The sequence below is a fragment of the Schistocerca nitens genome, chromosome 8 (assembly GCF_023898315.1).
Source record: "Schistocerca nitens isolate TAMUIC-IGC-003100 chromosome 8, iqSchNite1.1, whole genome shotgun sequence".
In the NCBI taxonomy this organism is placed as follows: domain Eukaryota; kingdom Metazoa; phylum Arthropoda; class Insecta; order Orthoptera; family Acrididae; genus Schistocerca; species Schistocerca nitens.
The window spans coordinates 216,392,593-216,409,019 of NC_064621.1; the positions used below are offsets into that span (position 1 = coordinate 216,392,593).

General features: G+C 41.9%; 1 protein-coding gene across 2 annotated transcripts in view; it reads left to right on the forward strand.

The window, feature by feature from the left end:
* The window catches only part of LOC126198526 (Bardet-Biedl syndrome 7 protein homolog), a 137,225-nt gene that overhangs the window by 42,699 nt on the left and 78,099 nt on the right, over positions 1 to 16,427 (forward strand). For both annotated transcript variants that reach the window (XM_049934918.1, XM_049934920.1), the window contains one exon: positions 11,815 to 12,004. In XM_049934918.1, coding sequence (XP_049790875.1) covers positions 11,815 to 12,004 — 190 coding nt within the window. The remainder of the gene's footprint in view (positions 1 to 11,814; positions 12,005 to 16,427) is intronic.

Here is a 16,427-nt window from a genome sequence, read left to right on the forward strand (position 1 = left end):
TGATGCCAATAAAATAGAGTAAATTTCTGTAGCTGAACCACCCCCCTCTTCCAGCCCCATTTTTAGGGTTAATACTGTGAAGTATGGACCTCGCCGTTCGTGGGGAAGCTTGTGTGCCTCAACAATAGAGATAGCCGTACCGTAGGTGCAACCACAACGGAGGGGTATCTGTTGAGAGGCCAGACAAACGTATGGTTCCTGAAGAGGGGCAGCAGCCTTTTCAGTAGTTGCAGGGGCAACAGTCTGGATGATTGACTGATCTGGCCTTGTAACACTAACCAAAATGGCCTTGCTGTTCTGGTACTGTGAACGGCTGAAAGCAAGGGGAAACTACAGCCATAATTTTTCCCGAGGGCATACAGCTTTACTGTATGATTAAATGATGATGGCGTCCTCTAGGGTAAAATATTCCGGAGGTAAAATAGTCCCCCATTCGGATCTCCGGGTGGGGACTACTCAAGAGGACGTCATTATCAGGAGAAAGAAAACTGGCGTTCTATGGATTGGAGCATGGAATGTCAGATTCCTTAATCGGGCAAGTAGGTTAGAAGGTTAACAAGGAAAATGGATAGGTTAAAGTTAGATATAGTGGGAATTAGTGAAGTTTGTTGGCAGGAGGAACAAGACTTTTGGTCAGGTGAATACAGGGTTATAAATAAATACAAAATCAAATAGGGGTAATGCAGGAGTAGGTTTAATAATGAATAAAAAAATAGGAGTGCGGGTAAGCTACTACAAACAGCATAGTGAACGCATTATTGTGGCCAAGATAGACACGAAGCCCACACCTACTACAATAGTACAAGTTTATATGCCAACTAGCTCCGCAGATGACGAAGAAATTGATGAAATGTATGATGAGATAAAAGAAATTATTCAGGTAGTGAAGGGAGGCGAAAATTTAATAGTCATGGGTGACTGGAATCCAACAGTAGGAAAAGGAAGAGAAGGAAACGTAGTAGGAGAGTATGGATTAGGGCTAAGAAATGAAAGAGGAAGCTGCCTGGTAGAATTTTGCACAGAGCATAACTTAGTCATAGCTAACACTTGGTTCAGGAATCATGAAAGAAGGTTGTATACATGGGAGAACCCTGGAGATACTAAAAGGTATCAGATAGATTATATAATGGTAAGGCAGAGATTTAGGCACCAGGTTTCAAATTGTAAGACATTTCCAGGGGCAGATGTGGATCCTGACCACAATCTATTGGTTATGAGCTGTAGATTAAAACTGAAGAAACCGCAGAAAGGTGGGAATTTAAGGAGATGGGACCTGGATAAACTGAACGAACCAGAGGTTGTACAGAGTTTCAGGGAGAGCATAAGGGAACAATTGACAGGAATGGGGGAAAGAAATACAGTAGAAGAAGAATGGGTAGCTTTGAGGGATGAAATAGTGAAGGCAGCAGAGGATCAAGTAGGTAAAAAGACGAGGGCTAGTAGAAATCCTTGGATAACAGAAGAGATACTGAATTTAATTGATGAAAGGAGAAAATGCAGTAAATGAAGCAGGCAAAAAGGAATACAAACGTCTCAAAAATGAGATCGACAGGAAGTGCAAAATGGCTAAACAGGGATGGCTAGGGGACAAATGTAAGGATGTAGAGGCTTATCTCACGAGGGGTAAGATAAATACTGCCTACAGGAAAATTAAAGAGACCTTTGGAGAAAAGAGAACCACTTGCATGAATATCAAGAGCTCAGATGGAAACCCAGTTCTAAGCAAAGAAGGGAAAGCAGAAAGGTGGAAGGAGTATATAGAGGGTCTATACAGGGGCGATGTTCTTGAGGACAATATTATGGAAATGGAATAGGATGTAGATGAAGATGAAATGGGAGATATGATACTGCGTGAAGAGTTTGACAGAGCACTGAAAGACCTAAGTCGAAACAAGGCCCCGGGAGTAGACAACATTCCATTAGAACTACTGACAGCCTTAGGAGAGCCAGTCCTGACAAAACTCTACCATATGGTGAGCAAGATGTATGAGACAGGCGAAATTCCCTCAGACTTCAAGAAGAATATAATAATTCCAATCCCAAAGAAAGCAGGTGTTGACAGATGTGAAAATTACCGAACTATCAGTTTAATAAGTCACGGCTGCAAAATACTAACGCGAATTCTTTACAGACGAATGGAAAAACTGGTAGAAGCTGACCTTGGGGAAGAGCAGTTTGGATTCCGTAGAAATGTTGGAACACGTGAGGCAATACTGACCCTACGACTTATCTTAGAAGAAAGATTAAGTAAAGGCAAACCTACATTTCTAGCATTTGTAGACTTAGAGAAAGCTTTTGACAATGTTGACTTGAATACTCTCTTTCAAATTCTGAAGGTGGCAGGGGTAAAATACAGGGAGTGAAAGGCTATTTACAATTTGTACAGAAACCTGATGGCAGTTATAAGAGTCAAGTGACATGAAAGGGATGCAGTGGTTGGGAAGGGAGTGAGACAGGGTTGTAGCCTCTCCCCGGTGCTATTCAATCTGTATATTGAGCTAACAGTAAAGGAAACAAAAGAAAAGTTCGGAGTAGGAATTAAAATCCATGTAGAGAAAACTTTGAGGTTTGCCGATGACATTGTAATTCTGTCAGAGACAGCAAGGACTTGCAAGAGCAGTTGAACGGAATGGACAGTGTCTTGAAAGAAGGGTATAAGATGAACATCAACAAAAGCAAAACAAGGATAATGGAATGTAGTCGAATTAAGTCAGGTGATGCTGAGGGAATTAGATTAGGAAATGAGACACTTAAAGTAGTAAAGGAGTTTTGCTATTTAGGGAGCAAAATAACTGATGATGGTCGAAGTAGAGAGGATATAAAATGTAGACTGGCAATGGTAAGGAAAGCGTTTCTGAAGAAGAGAAATTTGTTAACATCGAGTATAGATTTAAGTGTCAGGAAGTCGTTTCTGAAAGTATTTGTATGGAGTGTAGCCATGTATGGAAGTGAAACGTGGACGATAAATACCTTACACAAGAAGAGAATAGAAGCTTTCGAAATGTGGTGCTACAGAAGAATGCTGAAGATTAGATGGGTGGATCACATAACTAATGAAGAGGTATTGAACAGAATTGTGGAGAAGAGGAGTTTGTGGCACAACTTGACTAGAAGAAGGGATCGGTTGGTAGGACATGTTCTGAGGCATCAAGGGATCACCAATTTAGTACTGGAGGGCAGCGTGGAGGGTAAAAATCGTAGAGGGAGACCAAGAGATGTGTACACTAAGCAGATTCAGAAGGATGTGGGCTGCAGTAGGTACTGGGAGATGAAGAAGCTTGCACAGGATAGAGTAGCATGGAGAGCTGCATCAAACCAGTCTCAGGACTGAAGACCACAAAAACACTGTGAAGTTATGTGAAATGGGACAAACACATGAAATTCACTGTAAGGAAGGCCAATGGAAGAGCTAGATTTGTTGGCAGGATTCTGGGAAATTGCAATGCGTCTATTAGCAAGACAGCAAACAAGATGTTAGTGTGGCATATTCTAGAATGCTTCTCTTGCCTTTAGGGGGACTCATTCTGTATGTGTGGCAGCAAATGTTGTAGCAATTCAGATAGAAGGCAACAGATTGGTGTAACAAATATGAAAATGTGATGAAGGATTAAAATGAGAATTGTTAAAAGACATTTTTCTTGTGTCATACTGTCAAGAAAATTTGAAGAACTGGATAGACTGTGCAATTCTACTCCTTTTATCATGCATGTCAATTAGGAACAAAGACAATAAGCTAAGATTTATTATAACGTGAACAGAAACTTACATTTAGTCATTTTCTACTATTTCATGTGTGAGTGACATAGGACAGGAAGTGGCTAATCCACCACTCTGCGCTGTGCAGTGCTTAATGTGGCATGACTGTAGATGTAAACAAAGAAGTTAGTATAAATAATTGAAACTGTAGCAGTAAATGTTACCTAAACACAATAAGTAAAACCCTGTTCATCCTCAGTATAGACGTGAGCTGATTACTGTTGTGTTCCTGCTGACTGACTTAATAGTCCTTCTCTTGTTATGTATATCTATTAAGTGAATACTTTTTTCTGAAATTTCAAAAGATCATGTAATTAATAAATTGACCATGCTACTCTTATGGTGTGAACTGAAGGAAATGACAAAAGCATGATATAATTCACCTCCGAAATAAATTGTATACAGTATATTTATTTCATCAGTGTGGTAGCAACAGCAAAATTTTCTGCATACTGCATGTGGACACACTAAAACTAAAGCATTGTACACTAAGAAAAGCACACTATTAAAACTCTGAAAGTGCACATGCATTTCTCATAGTGACAATGATGATAAAATCAGAGATGTACTGGGTTCTAAGGAAAGTAGCTATAGTTGTTCTTGCATTAGGAAAGGATAGAAATGTTATTGATCCACTACTTATCAGTAACCTGCATAGTGTGGAGCTGGCTGGTGGCCATTTGCTTGGAATGTTCCCAAAATAATGTTCCCACTTCAAAAATCGGCATGTTTCTATGTATTGTCAGACGTCAGGCCTATTGGCTATCATTTTGTGGAATTATATTGGCTCTTCTCAAGGCCATGTATATTTTTGTGTGTTATATTTTTATCTTAGATATCTTGCTGGCAATGTAATTTTTTGATATACAGTGGTGACATTTGTAAAATACTGGGAAATTTGCCTTGAAAATAGGTAGCTGTTGCTTGTCATGTGTGAAGAAAAAAAAAAGATAAGTCAGTGAAACATGACATCTTATGTGCTGTCTCCATGCCAGCCTATCTGGCACTCTTTTTAAATTTGTATTTTGGGTAACAAATGTGCATAAATAATTACATAACTGTAGTGACTCGAGTCTGACAAGACTGGGAACAACTCAAGAATCCTCGGGACTGGCCGACTGGCGAAGGGTATTAAACAGCGAGTCACCGAGTGCGAACTGAACTACAACAACAACGAGAGGAAGACAGACGACAGAGATCACAAGGCAGAATAACAGGTCCAACAAATGATCCAGATTGAAACCTAAGGTGCAACAAATATTGAGACTAAAACAGTGATATGTAGAGACAACAATACATAACAGCAGTGCAGTCACCAATGAGGAGAGAGCCACTGTACTGCTAGCCTTAAAGTGTGGCTATGAGCACTTGTTGGCCAGCTAGATGGGCATGCTGCTATGGCCAGCACTGAAGCAGCAGCGACAACTAGCCCTCATTGTTGTAACAGTTCTGTCTAGCAGCCATCTTTGAAAACAGTGTCATCCAGCAGACTTTCAAAATTAGTGGGCAAGGGTACCAGATACTTCGTCCTTGAAATGGTTGTGTAGGGCTGGAACAACATATGCAGTGCTGTGGGAGGTGAACTTGTGGCACAGTTGGTGTCCTGGCACTGAATCCTGCCAGCTGGCAGGAGGAACTGGGGGTGGGGCCTGGCAGTGCAGGGAACATCGGCCGAAGATGCAAAGGCCTCACGAGACCTCTACCTCTATGCCCACATCCGCAGGAACCGCTGTTCGTGGTCAGGAGTGGTTGTATGTGTGTATGGTCATGAGACTGGCAAGGGTGGGCTTTCCAGGCACAATGGGGCTACCAGCAGTGATGCAGTCAGTAGTTGTGGACATAGTGTTTGGTATGATGGCCTTCAAACCCTTCAGAGTGTCAGCTGCCCTGAGGCACTGCCCATAAGCAGTAACCACTTTTCTCTTGCCTGTACAAGTGTGGCCACACTGCCGTGTTTGACGGATAACACCCTGCATACAATGTCTGGGGTTCCTAGAGCTGCACGACTAGGAGACGGAGGAGAGTACACAACTGCCACCCGTGGAGGAGCTCTGCTGGAGAATGGTTGTGGATGGGAATGGACGAGTAGGTGCTCAGGGAGATCGTGAGTGCAGCTGTGATGGTGATTCTCATCACTTTTAACATTTTCTGTTTAAATATTCGCACCCTACATTCTGCCTCACCATTGGAGGACAAGTGAATCAGCGGAATGAAGAGATGTTTGATGCCATTCGAGGCACAGTATTTGTCGAAGGCCGTCGCCTTGAATTGGGGTCCATTGTCTTGTCACAGTGGTGCAGGGAAGACCTTTGGTGCCAAGAATCAACGTCTGCAGTACCTGGGGCATCTATTGTGTTGACATCATGCTTACGTCATACGGGTAATTATAGAAAATGTTCCATGACAATGACCCACACAGAATTCGGAAATCTCCAGATGAATGTGGTCCCAGGGGCAACAGTGGATGAACCAGTGGGCAAAAGATCGGTGTTTAGCAGCCTCGTACTGGGCACAGGTGGAACTGCTGTGCATCACACTGTGGCCTTCACATCCTTCATCAGACCTGGCCAGTAGGCACGTTGCCTTGTAAGTGCTTTCATCCTCGACACAGAACTCTATGGTGGACGAGTTGTAAACATCATGGCCACAAGGCTGTCAGAATGATGACAAATTGAGTATTGGCCTGCATGTCAAGCAGGAACACACGAGCAGTGATGGATAAGCAGTGAGATTGGCAAACCCCACTCTGGAGCTCCAGATTTGCAAGCATTGAAAAATAAGTGGGCCACTCATGGAGCACACAGTGCACGGTGTGCCATAAAATAAGAACTTGTGGGTAGGTAGGAAAGAGCGTCCACATTTGTGTGTTGTGCTGTGGGCTCGTGTTTAATAGTGTAATTGTAGGAGTTGAAGAACAACATCCAGCCCTGTTGCCGTTGTGTTCTGGAAGATGGGAATGATGCCTGATGAGCACTACTACTGTTTTTTGATCTGTGGAGAGGGTAAACTTTGTCCTGAGCAGGTAAACAAGGGACTTCTTTATTGCATATATAATAGCCAAAGCTTCTTTTTTCTTTGCGAGTAATACTTTTGGACAGTTGTCAATGTCTTCGACGCAAAGGCAATTGGTTGTTCAGTATCCTCATCATTCCTACTTGCCAGCATTGCCATATGGTGAGCCATCCATTGACAAATGCAGAGTACATGATAGGGGAAATTGCTTAAGGCTGGGCACTAAGTGCAGCACATGCTTCATCTGTGTGAAAGCATCTGAGTGGATGCATAATATGTGCTGCTTATAGGAGGAACTTAGAATAATAATTTACCTCCCCCCCCCCCCCCCCCCAAAAAAAAAAATAAATATAAAAAGAGCCTGCAGCTCCTGTAAGTTTTAGTGGCAGAGTAGAGGGTCAGTAGCTGCGAGATTATAGTCAGTGGGCTGGATTCCTTCTTTGTTGGGCAGGTGTCTGAGATATTTCACTTGCTCCCAGAAGAACTGGCATTTGAGTAAACAGCACTTGAATCCTGCATCTTGCAATTTGTTAAAGAAGGTGTGAAGGTTGCATAGGCGATGCTAGTGACAGTTAAGTTGTGAAGATAGTTAGTGCAGGAAGGGATGGATACTGTTAGCTCTGTATGATTGCAGGACCAGAAGAGATCAGAGAAGTCAAGCAGAGATGGACATGATTAACTGTTCCTGATATCTCTGGAAGATTGCTGGAGCAGAAGAAATCCCAGAATGGAAGTGCTCGTACTTATATTAGTCGTAGGTAGTTTTAATAACCGTTATGCATTGTGACTCCTCATTCAGGGGGATCTGGCAATATGCTTCGACAAGGTCTATCTATCTTAGAAAGGCACTCACCTGCAACTGTCTTCGTGCATGGTGTGTAGTAGAGTTTCATTTCTGCTTGGGCATTGATTGTCAATTTAAAGTCCTTGCATAGCGAAAGGGAGCCATTGGGTTTTTTGACCACTAGCAGAAAAATGACCCAAGTGCTGATTTGTAACATGTTTAATCACCTCAGCTTCACAAAAGTGTCAAGTTTCCGCTCAATAGCCATCTGTAAGGAGACTCGAATGTGTCATGCCCAGCAGAAATGGGGCACCATGTCTGGACGTAAGGAGATACGAGCCTGGGAATCTGTAGTGTGCCCCGGGCCATGTTCGAATATAGGCTTGCAGGCAGCATACGAGGTTATAGAGTTCCTGGAAGGGGACTGTGTCAGAGTTGTCCTGAAGCTCATTGGTGATGAAGAATCCAAACAGTGAGAAGGCATCCAAACCAAAAAATTTGTCAGCTGAGTGACTATCTACAACAAACAGCATTATCTGCTGTGTGAACTTTATGTACGAAACTGTGATTGTGAACAGGCCCTGGAGGGGAGTAGAACTGTTGCTGTACTCAACCAATGTACAGGAGGGCAGGGCCAGTGCTGAGGAACCCAGATATGGATACATATGGAGGTTTACCAAGTAAATAGTAACTCCTGTGTCCACCTTGAAACAGTTATTCCAGTCTGCAATTTTGAGGATGATAATCATGGTAGTGGAAGGATCACCCTGGCGAACAATCCCCTGATGTTCATGACCGTCCTTTGGTATGACTGGGGAATGGGATCCGATTATACTGACTGTTTACGACAGACAGTTCGGAGACGCGCATCTATCCCACAACAGGTGCAGTGTGCCCTTCGATTCAGATAGTTTGCATGCGGGTGTGCAGTGAAGCATTTGGAACATGACGGAAGGCTCCTCTGCCTACTCCAGTGGGATGTGTCTGGCTGTTCAGAGGCAACTGACACATTAATGGATCACACACCATGATTGGTTGAAAGGCTTATGAGTATTCTGTCCCCCACAAGGCACATTGTGGTGGCTGGCACTCCACTACTTGTGGTCAAGGCATGAGGCATACATTCGCCACCTGCGCGATGTCTATAAAGAGTGTGTGATTTTCAGAGTGTCACCCAAGGAAGGATTCTCCAGCTTGAGAACAGTAGTACATAGCTCTGGATTGGTAGCCAATCGGAATTCTATGTCTCTAATCAAAGAGTGAGCATATGCAATTTTGCAAATTGGAGCGGTATCTCATCCCATGCAGATCAATTACCCATGAGTGATACAACTGGCCAAGTTGCCTGTGGCATTGATGACACTAAAGTCATTGCGAATAGGAATTCAAAAGTAAGGAGCATATCTCCTTGAAAGTGATAGTGACTGGATTTGAGAGGGGGCCAACTTCTTCAATAAGAATACCATCTCTGAGGAAGATCAAGAAAGAAAGAATGAGTGTTGTAGAGCACCATCCGTGACCCGAAAATCAGCAAAGTGCAGTTTCAGCCAGTGCAAATATGTGTCCCTCTTCTCTTTGGTATCATTAAAAGGCAGAAATGTGGATGGTTGATTAGCTGACTGGGAAGTGACCACTGTTAGTATGGGATGAGTACCCTGAACCTGCAGTTAATCCTTCAAATGCTGAATTTCTTGATGGAGCAACTCATTTTTCTGCTGTTGGTGGTGTAACTGTTGTGGAAACTGTTGTTGTAACAGCTAGTGTGACTGCTGCTGCAGTTCCAAGATCCAGTTGTAATTTTTTCCACTTCTGGCAAAAGCCTTTATATGTGAAAAATGCCAAATTGCACTATATTTCAGAGTCGGCATTAAACTGTAGGTCCACCTATAACTGGTTGAAATAGTTCAAGGTCAGATCGAGGCATGGTGATGGTGGTACTAATATGTCTATTTACTCATGCTGGATAACTATCTTTACAAAGTGTGGGCTTAGTTGACATTGTAATTCTTGTATTGCAATCTTCTGTAACTGGCTATTAAGCTTACCAAAATCTCACCCCAGAGTTACTGTTTGCATCATTTAATATGAGAAACTATGGAAACACAAATCAAGATATGTTTACCATACGACTGATGACCTCAGAAGTTAAGTCCCATAGTGCTCAGAGCCATTTGAACCATTTGTTTACCATACAAACTCACTAAGAACACCTACAACAGTCAGTGCCAAGTTAATACATTCCCATACAACAATCTGACTCGAAGCCTTGTTTGCGGCAGCAGATCTGAATCTTAAAGGAATAGGATTACTTGAGAGGCTATAACATGAAGAACAAAAGGTTCTCAAAAATATTTTGGGACCTCAGTTACACAGAACAGTTTATTAATAAGACAAATTAATGAAGAACTGTATCCCGGATAGACAGCATCTCGGACACCGTCAGGAAACACATATGTAAAATAGGCAGGGGCATTGACACATAAAGCACTACCATTTGTCATGAGAAATGAAATCAAAGTACTCTTGGTGGTAAATTTCAAATTTAAAACTGACGTTGCCACAGGTTTTCAGAACAGAATCAGATTCACGCTAGAAAAATTGTGAACAAAGAAGTAAAGAAAACTGCAGAATATGAGAATGAAAAGATACTAAACAAATAACTGGGGAGTAACAGCGAAACTTGTCCATAGTTGATCTAAATGAAGATAAGAAGGAGGAAAGCGTTTCATCATATTGCTTTCAAGAGAACAAAACAGTTATGAGAATACCCATATTTCACACCAGTGTTATCCACAGTTTATGTCGTGCATATGTACAAAAAGTTAAATGAAGTAATGGTTGCTTCTGACTTAAATTTAGTTCACAAACGTACTAAATAAGTAAGCTCTTCATAAAATTTATTTTTCTTTGTAATTTAATGTTTTCACTTATCAAAGACAAACATTACAATTCTGTTTGTGTTTAAAAGATTGTCAGGATAATATAGGATGATTCAAAATGAGTGGGACAAAAAGAAAGTATGCCTATTACTACAGTAATAGCCTTATTTCAGAAATAAACACGTAGACTGAAAGGTTAACTCACAGTTTAGCTGGCAACAATGAAACAATGGAAAGTCACCAATGTTGTTCACGACTGGCATTAATATTCAAAATAGTAGCATCTGTGGTAGAAAAAATACTCAATAACGTCATCAGTAATCTTGTGCAAAGACATTTTTTGGACCACATTTGGAAAAATGGTATCATACCATCACAAGATTGCTAGATGGGCAAAGCAATTTGAATGAAAGAAGCCCCAGAAAACCCATGTGTTGTGCCAGCAGAGAAATGAATGTGTTGCAATCAACAGTGTGACATGTGTTGCACAAGCACCTACAGTTCAAGGTTGACAGAATTCAGACATTGCAGGCACTAAAATCTGTTGAAGATGAATTGGAGACAATTATGCATTGATTTTCAAGCATAGCTAGAGTTGGATGGTTTTGCAGACATGTGCTCTCTGATGAAGCCACATTTCACTTAAGTGACAAAGTGAACAAGGGTAATTTGAGGATATGGGGTACACAAAACCTCCATACCTCTCTGGAAAATGAATGCGATTCTCTGAAACTTAGTGTTTGCTTTGCCATAATCAACTGCCGAGTCTTTAGCTCTCTCTCCTTCACAGAATCTACCATTACAGGCATAACCTACGTCAGTATGCTTTTTCTCTGGTTGTTGCCTCAGTTGACAGAAGAGGTACCCAATTTCATTTTGTAGCAGGATGGTGCCCAGCCACATTGGTGTAACCTCGCATGTAGTCACCTCAAATCTCTGGACTGGTTGTGCTGGATCAAATGATGTGTCATACGTGTTATTGCCCTCCAGATCACCTATCCCTACATCAGTTGTTCTTTCTTGTGGGGATGTGTGAAGGATGAGGTTTATTACCACCATTTCTGCAAGGCTTACTGTGTTGAAGGTACCAGGTAGTTAGCACGGTTAACTCCATTTATCGGGCTACATTGGAATGGGCCTGGCAGGAAACGTAGTACTGGATTCCGTGTCACAAATGGAACCCACATTACGAGTCTGTATATGTCCGTAGGAATTGTGAGCATTAACCTTTTTACCTGTATGTGTATTTCTGGAATAAAATCGTTAATGTAGTGCAGAATACTTTCTTTTCAACCCATTCATTTAGAATCACTTTACTTTGATGTACATTTTTATGTGTATGTAATTGGAGGTTTCTTAGAAACTTGGATGTTATCGTTGCAGGAATGAAGTGAGCCATGCATGGATTCTGAAAAAACCTAGTAACAGTAGTTGTATTACCTGTATGGATTGTTATGACTTGACAGCAAATGGCACTCCAGACTTAGTGGTGGGACGTCAGGACGGTTCCATAGATGTCTACTCTTTTCCAGAGGACGCTGATGATAGTGATGCCACTCTCAGATTCACATATGTATGATCATGTGCCTTTTACATAACTAGTATTAAAACAAATTTGTAAATGAGTAGCTCTTTTGCTTTACATTTCTTTCAGTTACACTCATTGCTTTCATAGTCACACACAGTGTCTCCTGATGTTTACAGCTGCTCTTAAAATTTGTAACTTTTGAAGTCATATATTTCATAGCTTCAGTGATACTTTATTTTATTTTTCTTCTTCTTGTTTCCAGTGCACCTTTTAATTTCTAGTCATTTGTTATCAGTCACTGTAACATCTCAGTGTCCTCTTATGTTGGTTTTCAACTGTGACAACCCCCTTTTGTTGTTTCACTTGTTTTCCCTTCATGTGATCACATTTATCAGAACTTTTACTAGTTTGTTTTTAGAGATCTTTGCAGCCACAAGAAGAGGAATGCATCAGGTGTCATTCATGACTATAATCTTTCTGTTTGCAAATTTACAATTTAGTATTGTTGTATATCATTACAGTTAGTTTCCAGTTGTTTTTTGTCATATAATTTCCCCCCTCTTGTTTCACCTTCAGTGACTGTTGTAAATGGTGTTACATTTCTAATCCACCACATTTTTCAATAAATTAATAAGGAGTCAGAGAGGCCATGCTATACTTGCATTTAGCAGGTAAAATTGCAAGCACTGCTGGTAGACACATACAAAAGTAGAAAAGCTACCCTATATTTCAGAGCCAAATCAAACAATGGAAAATCAAGGATGGCACAACAACAATATGGAAAAGAGTGATTGAAACAAATTTGTAAATGGGTAGGTCTTTTGCTTTACATTTCTTTCAGTTACGCTCATTGCTTTCATAGTCACACACAGTGTCTCCTGATGTTTACAGCTGCTGTTGAGTCACAAATGGGCACCATTAAAATGAAAAGTATTCAGCCTTCAGACCAAGTACTTCATCGGAAGTAGAAAATTCACATAAGCACAGTTCGTACACACTGGGTCACTGTCATCTCTGGACTCTAAGGCCTGACTGCTGCTTTGTGAGTAGTGAGCAGCAACCTAGCTTGGGTGGGTAGTGGGGATACCAAAGAGGCATGGGGTGGGGAGGGGAAGAAATAGCGGGATAGGTGTGGGGGAAGATACTAGTGTTGCTTGTGGGATCATGCAGTGATATAGAGAGGATTGGATGGTGGCTAGGTGCAGCATTTGGAGGCTTTGCTGGAGGGAGGACAGAAGTCCATGGAATCAAACAGTTCTCAGTAGGTTTCGGGAAGTATTTGGCACCAGGTGTCAATGAACAGGTTGTGCCATTCCCATACATTATGGGCCAGAGCTTTGTTGGTGGAGAGCTAATGCTCAATAGCATCCCAGATGCATCCCATCAGCTTCAGGTAAGGTGAGCTGGTGGTCAAGGCATCAATGTCAGTTCACTATCATGCTCGTCAAACCGCTGTAACATGATTCTAACCATTTGACATAACAGTTGTCCCGCTGGAAGATGCCATCATTGTTGGAGAAGAACATCATGCAGGACGGGATGTAGTCCATGCACAATAATGTTTGTGTTGCCAACAGCTGTCGTGGTGCCTGTTGATTACTAACACAGGTCCTATGAAAACCCAAGTGAATGTCTGCCTTATCATAATATTACTCCAACAGCCTGAATCATTAATGCAATGCATGTTTTCAGCAGCTGTTCTCCTGGATGATTGTGTACCATGAGAAATATGATGCATCTGACCAGGTGACATTTACATTCATCCACAGTGCAATCTTTATGATCCTATGCCCACTGCAATTGTAGTTGACAATGGCACTGGGTCAACTAGAGAACACATGAGGGTAATCTGCTGGAGAGCACCATGTTGAACAATGTGCACTGAACACTGTGCTCCAAAACAGTTGTGACTGGACCAGCATTGTGCTGTGTTGTCAGATCTGTCACAGATTTCTGCCTATCATACTTTACAGAGTTGATAGGCATCCAATCTCCTCATTCTGTAGTACAGTATGGATATCCAACACTTTTATCACCTGCTGATTATTCAAGTGTCCTTCAACCATTTTCCATAGATTCTCATGAGAGTAGCATGCAAACACCTGACCAGCTTCACTGTTTCTGTGATACTTATTTCCAGGCGCCAGGCCATAACAATCTGCTACTTGTCAAAGTTGCTCATGTCAGTACATTTCCCTATTGCAGCTTGTATCATTACTAAAATGATTCCTCATTGGTCTCTTCTCTGCTTAAGTATTCTCCTTACTGCACCACATGCCTGCAATGCCTCTAGGTAGGATTCAATCTCACAGTGGGTGGTGGTAGTAAGGTTTTATCAGTGTATGTAAAGTGGGTCATCAGTGACAGTAATTACACTAAAATTAAGAGGCAAGCTGATAGATGGCATGTGTGCAGAACAACATCCAACCACCCTTACTGTTGATGACCAAAATAACAAGCAAAGTATTCTACTCAAATCACTTTGAGTAATTCTGTAGTTTACAAATTGTTAGTAAGTTGTTAATGAACTAAGATTGCTTGAATCTAGAGTGGAAGCATATTAAAGGACTTGCATGCAGTAGTTAAATAATGTTTTGGTGGCACTCACTACCTCATGACACTATTGAAAACCACTCCTTGTTTTCCTTTCCTGTTTTAGTTCACAGAATGCTACATTATGTATTGCTTGCATAAAGTTCATTCAAGAGCAAATAATATTAGTAGGAAATTGAAGATATATACTTGTATTTCATTAAGGTCAAATTGGATATTGGTTAAGCATCCTTTAAAAGGATATAATAATTACTTGCACTTATGATCCTTTCTATTTTTTACACTTATCTGTGTCTAAACATTCTCACATGTTTTCAGAAGTGTATTCATTATTGCAACATTTTCATGTATCATTTATTCTGGCAACAAGATTGATTATTATTCCAGTGTAGATAACAAATGATAATGAATCAAGTGGGATGTGTGTGGTTAATAACAGTCTGTGTAAAAAAGCAGATAATGTAGTATTTTCCTTTGCTGGATGTGTTATTCCACAGAAATTCTTTATTATGTTTTATGTTTTTCTGTAATGGTTCTCTAGACTTCTTTACCAACCTGCTTCACGATTGCTGTGAAGGAACTCTTATAATATATTTGACCTTGATTTTTTTGAGAATAAAGGAGACAATTCACAAAAGGCAGAAGTGCTGGATCATTGATAGTTTCACAAAGGAAAGGTACAGAGCTTTGCTAGCTAGGGAATGAACTTCCTTTTTCAAGCTTGTAGGAAAAACACACACACTCATATGAACATGCGTGTCTCCCCACATTGTGCTCAGTCGACTGCCAGCTCTTTCCTGGCCCACAGTGAGTGCACTGGGGTGAGGTGGGGGTGTGGGGTGGGGTGAGGGCTGGAGAGAGGTATGAGGCAGGGATGGGATTGGAGGGAAGAGTCTAGTGGCTCTTGGGAGAGTTTGCAGCCATCACCTGTGGGCTAGCTAAGAGTGCAGGTAGAGGGGGCAGGTGGCAGAAGGCTGGGCACCTGGTTTCATAGACTAGTGTGTGAAATAGTGGCACACAACTAGCTGACACAAATTTGGGGTAGGTCCTGGGGCGGGTGATGGTGTACAAACACCCTCTCTCTCTCACACAGACACACACACACACACACACACACACACACACACTATTGGGTAGGGGTTTGGAGGGGGGGGGTCAGTGAGTTACCTTAGTTTTAGGCCAGGGAGGGTAAGGGAGCGAAGCATGAGCTGTAAGGATAGCTCAGAAAAACTGGTGGTGGTGGTGGGGAGGACCCAGATAGCACGGGTTGTGAAGCATCCATTGAAATCTCACATATTGTGCTCTGTTGCATGTTTTTGGCAACAGTTTGGCAGTGGTCATTCATTCTAGTTGACAGCTGGTTGGTTGTCACCGTGTAAAATGCTGTGCAGTGGTTGCAGCAGAACTGTTGTATAACATGTCTGCTTTCACAGGTGACCTGGCCTCTGATGGGGTAGGTTAGGCATGTGACAGGACAGGAGTAGGTGGTGCTGGGTGAGTGGATTGGGCAGGTCTTTCATCTGGATCTTCCAAGGGGTATGATCCATTTGGCAGGGGAGTGGAAGTGGTAGAGGGATGGACTAGAATAGAATGTTGTGGAAGTTGAGTGGGCAGCGGAACACCACTTTGAGAGGGGTTGGAAGTATGTTGCGTAGGATGTCCCTCATTTTAGGGCGTGATGGTAGATCATCAAAGTCCTGACAAAGGATGTGGTTCAGTCGTTCCAATCCCAGGTGGTATTGGGTGGCAAGGCAGGTGTTTCTTTGTGGTTGGTTCATGGGATGGATGTGAGGAACAGGTGTGTGTGAGGATATGGCGCTGGAGATCTATTTGTGAACTGGGTCTGGAGGGTATTGCGTGTCTGCAAAGGCATTTATGGGGCCTTCAGCATATAGGGCAAAGGAGTTCTCATCAC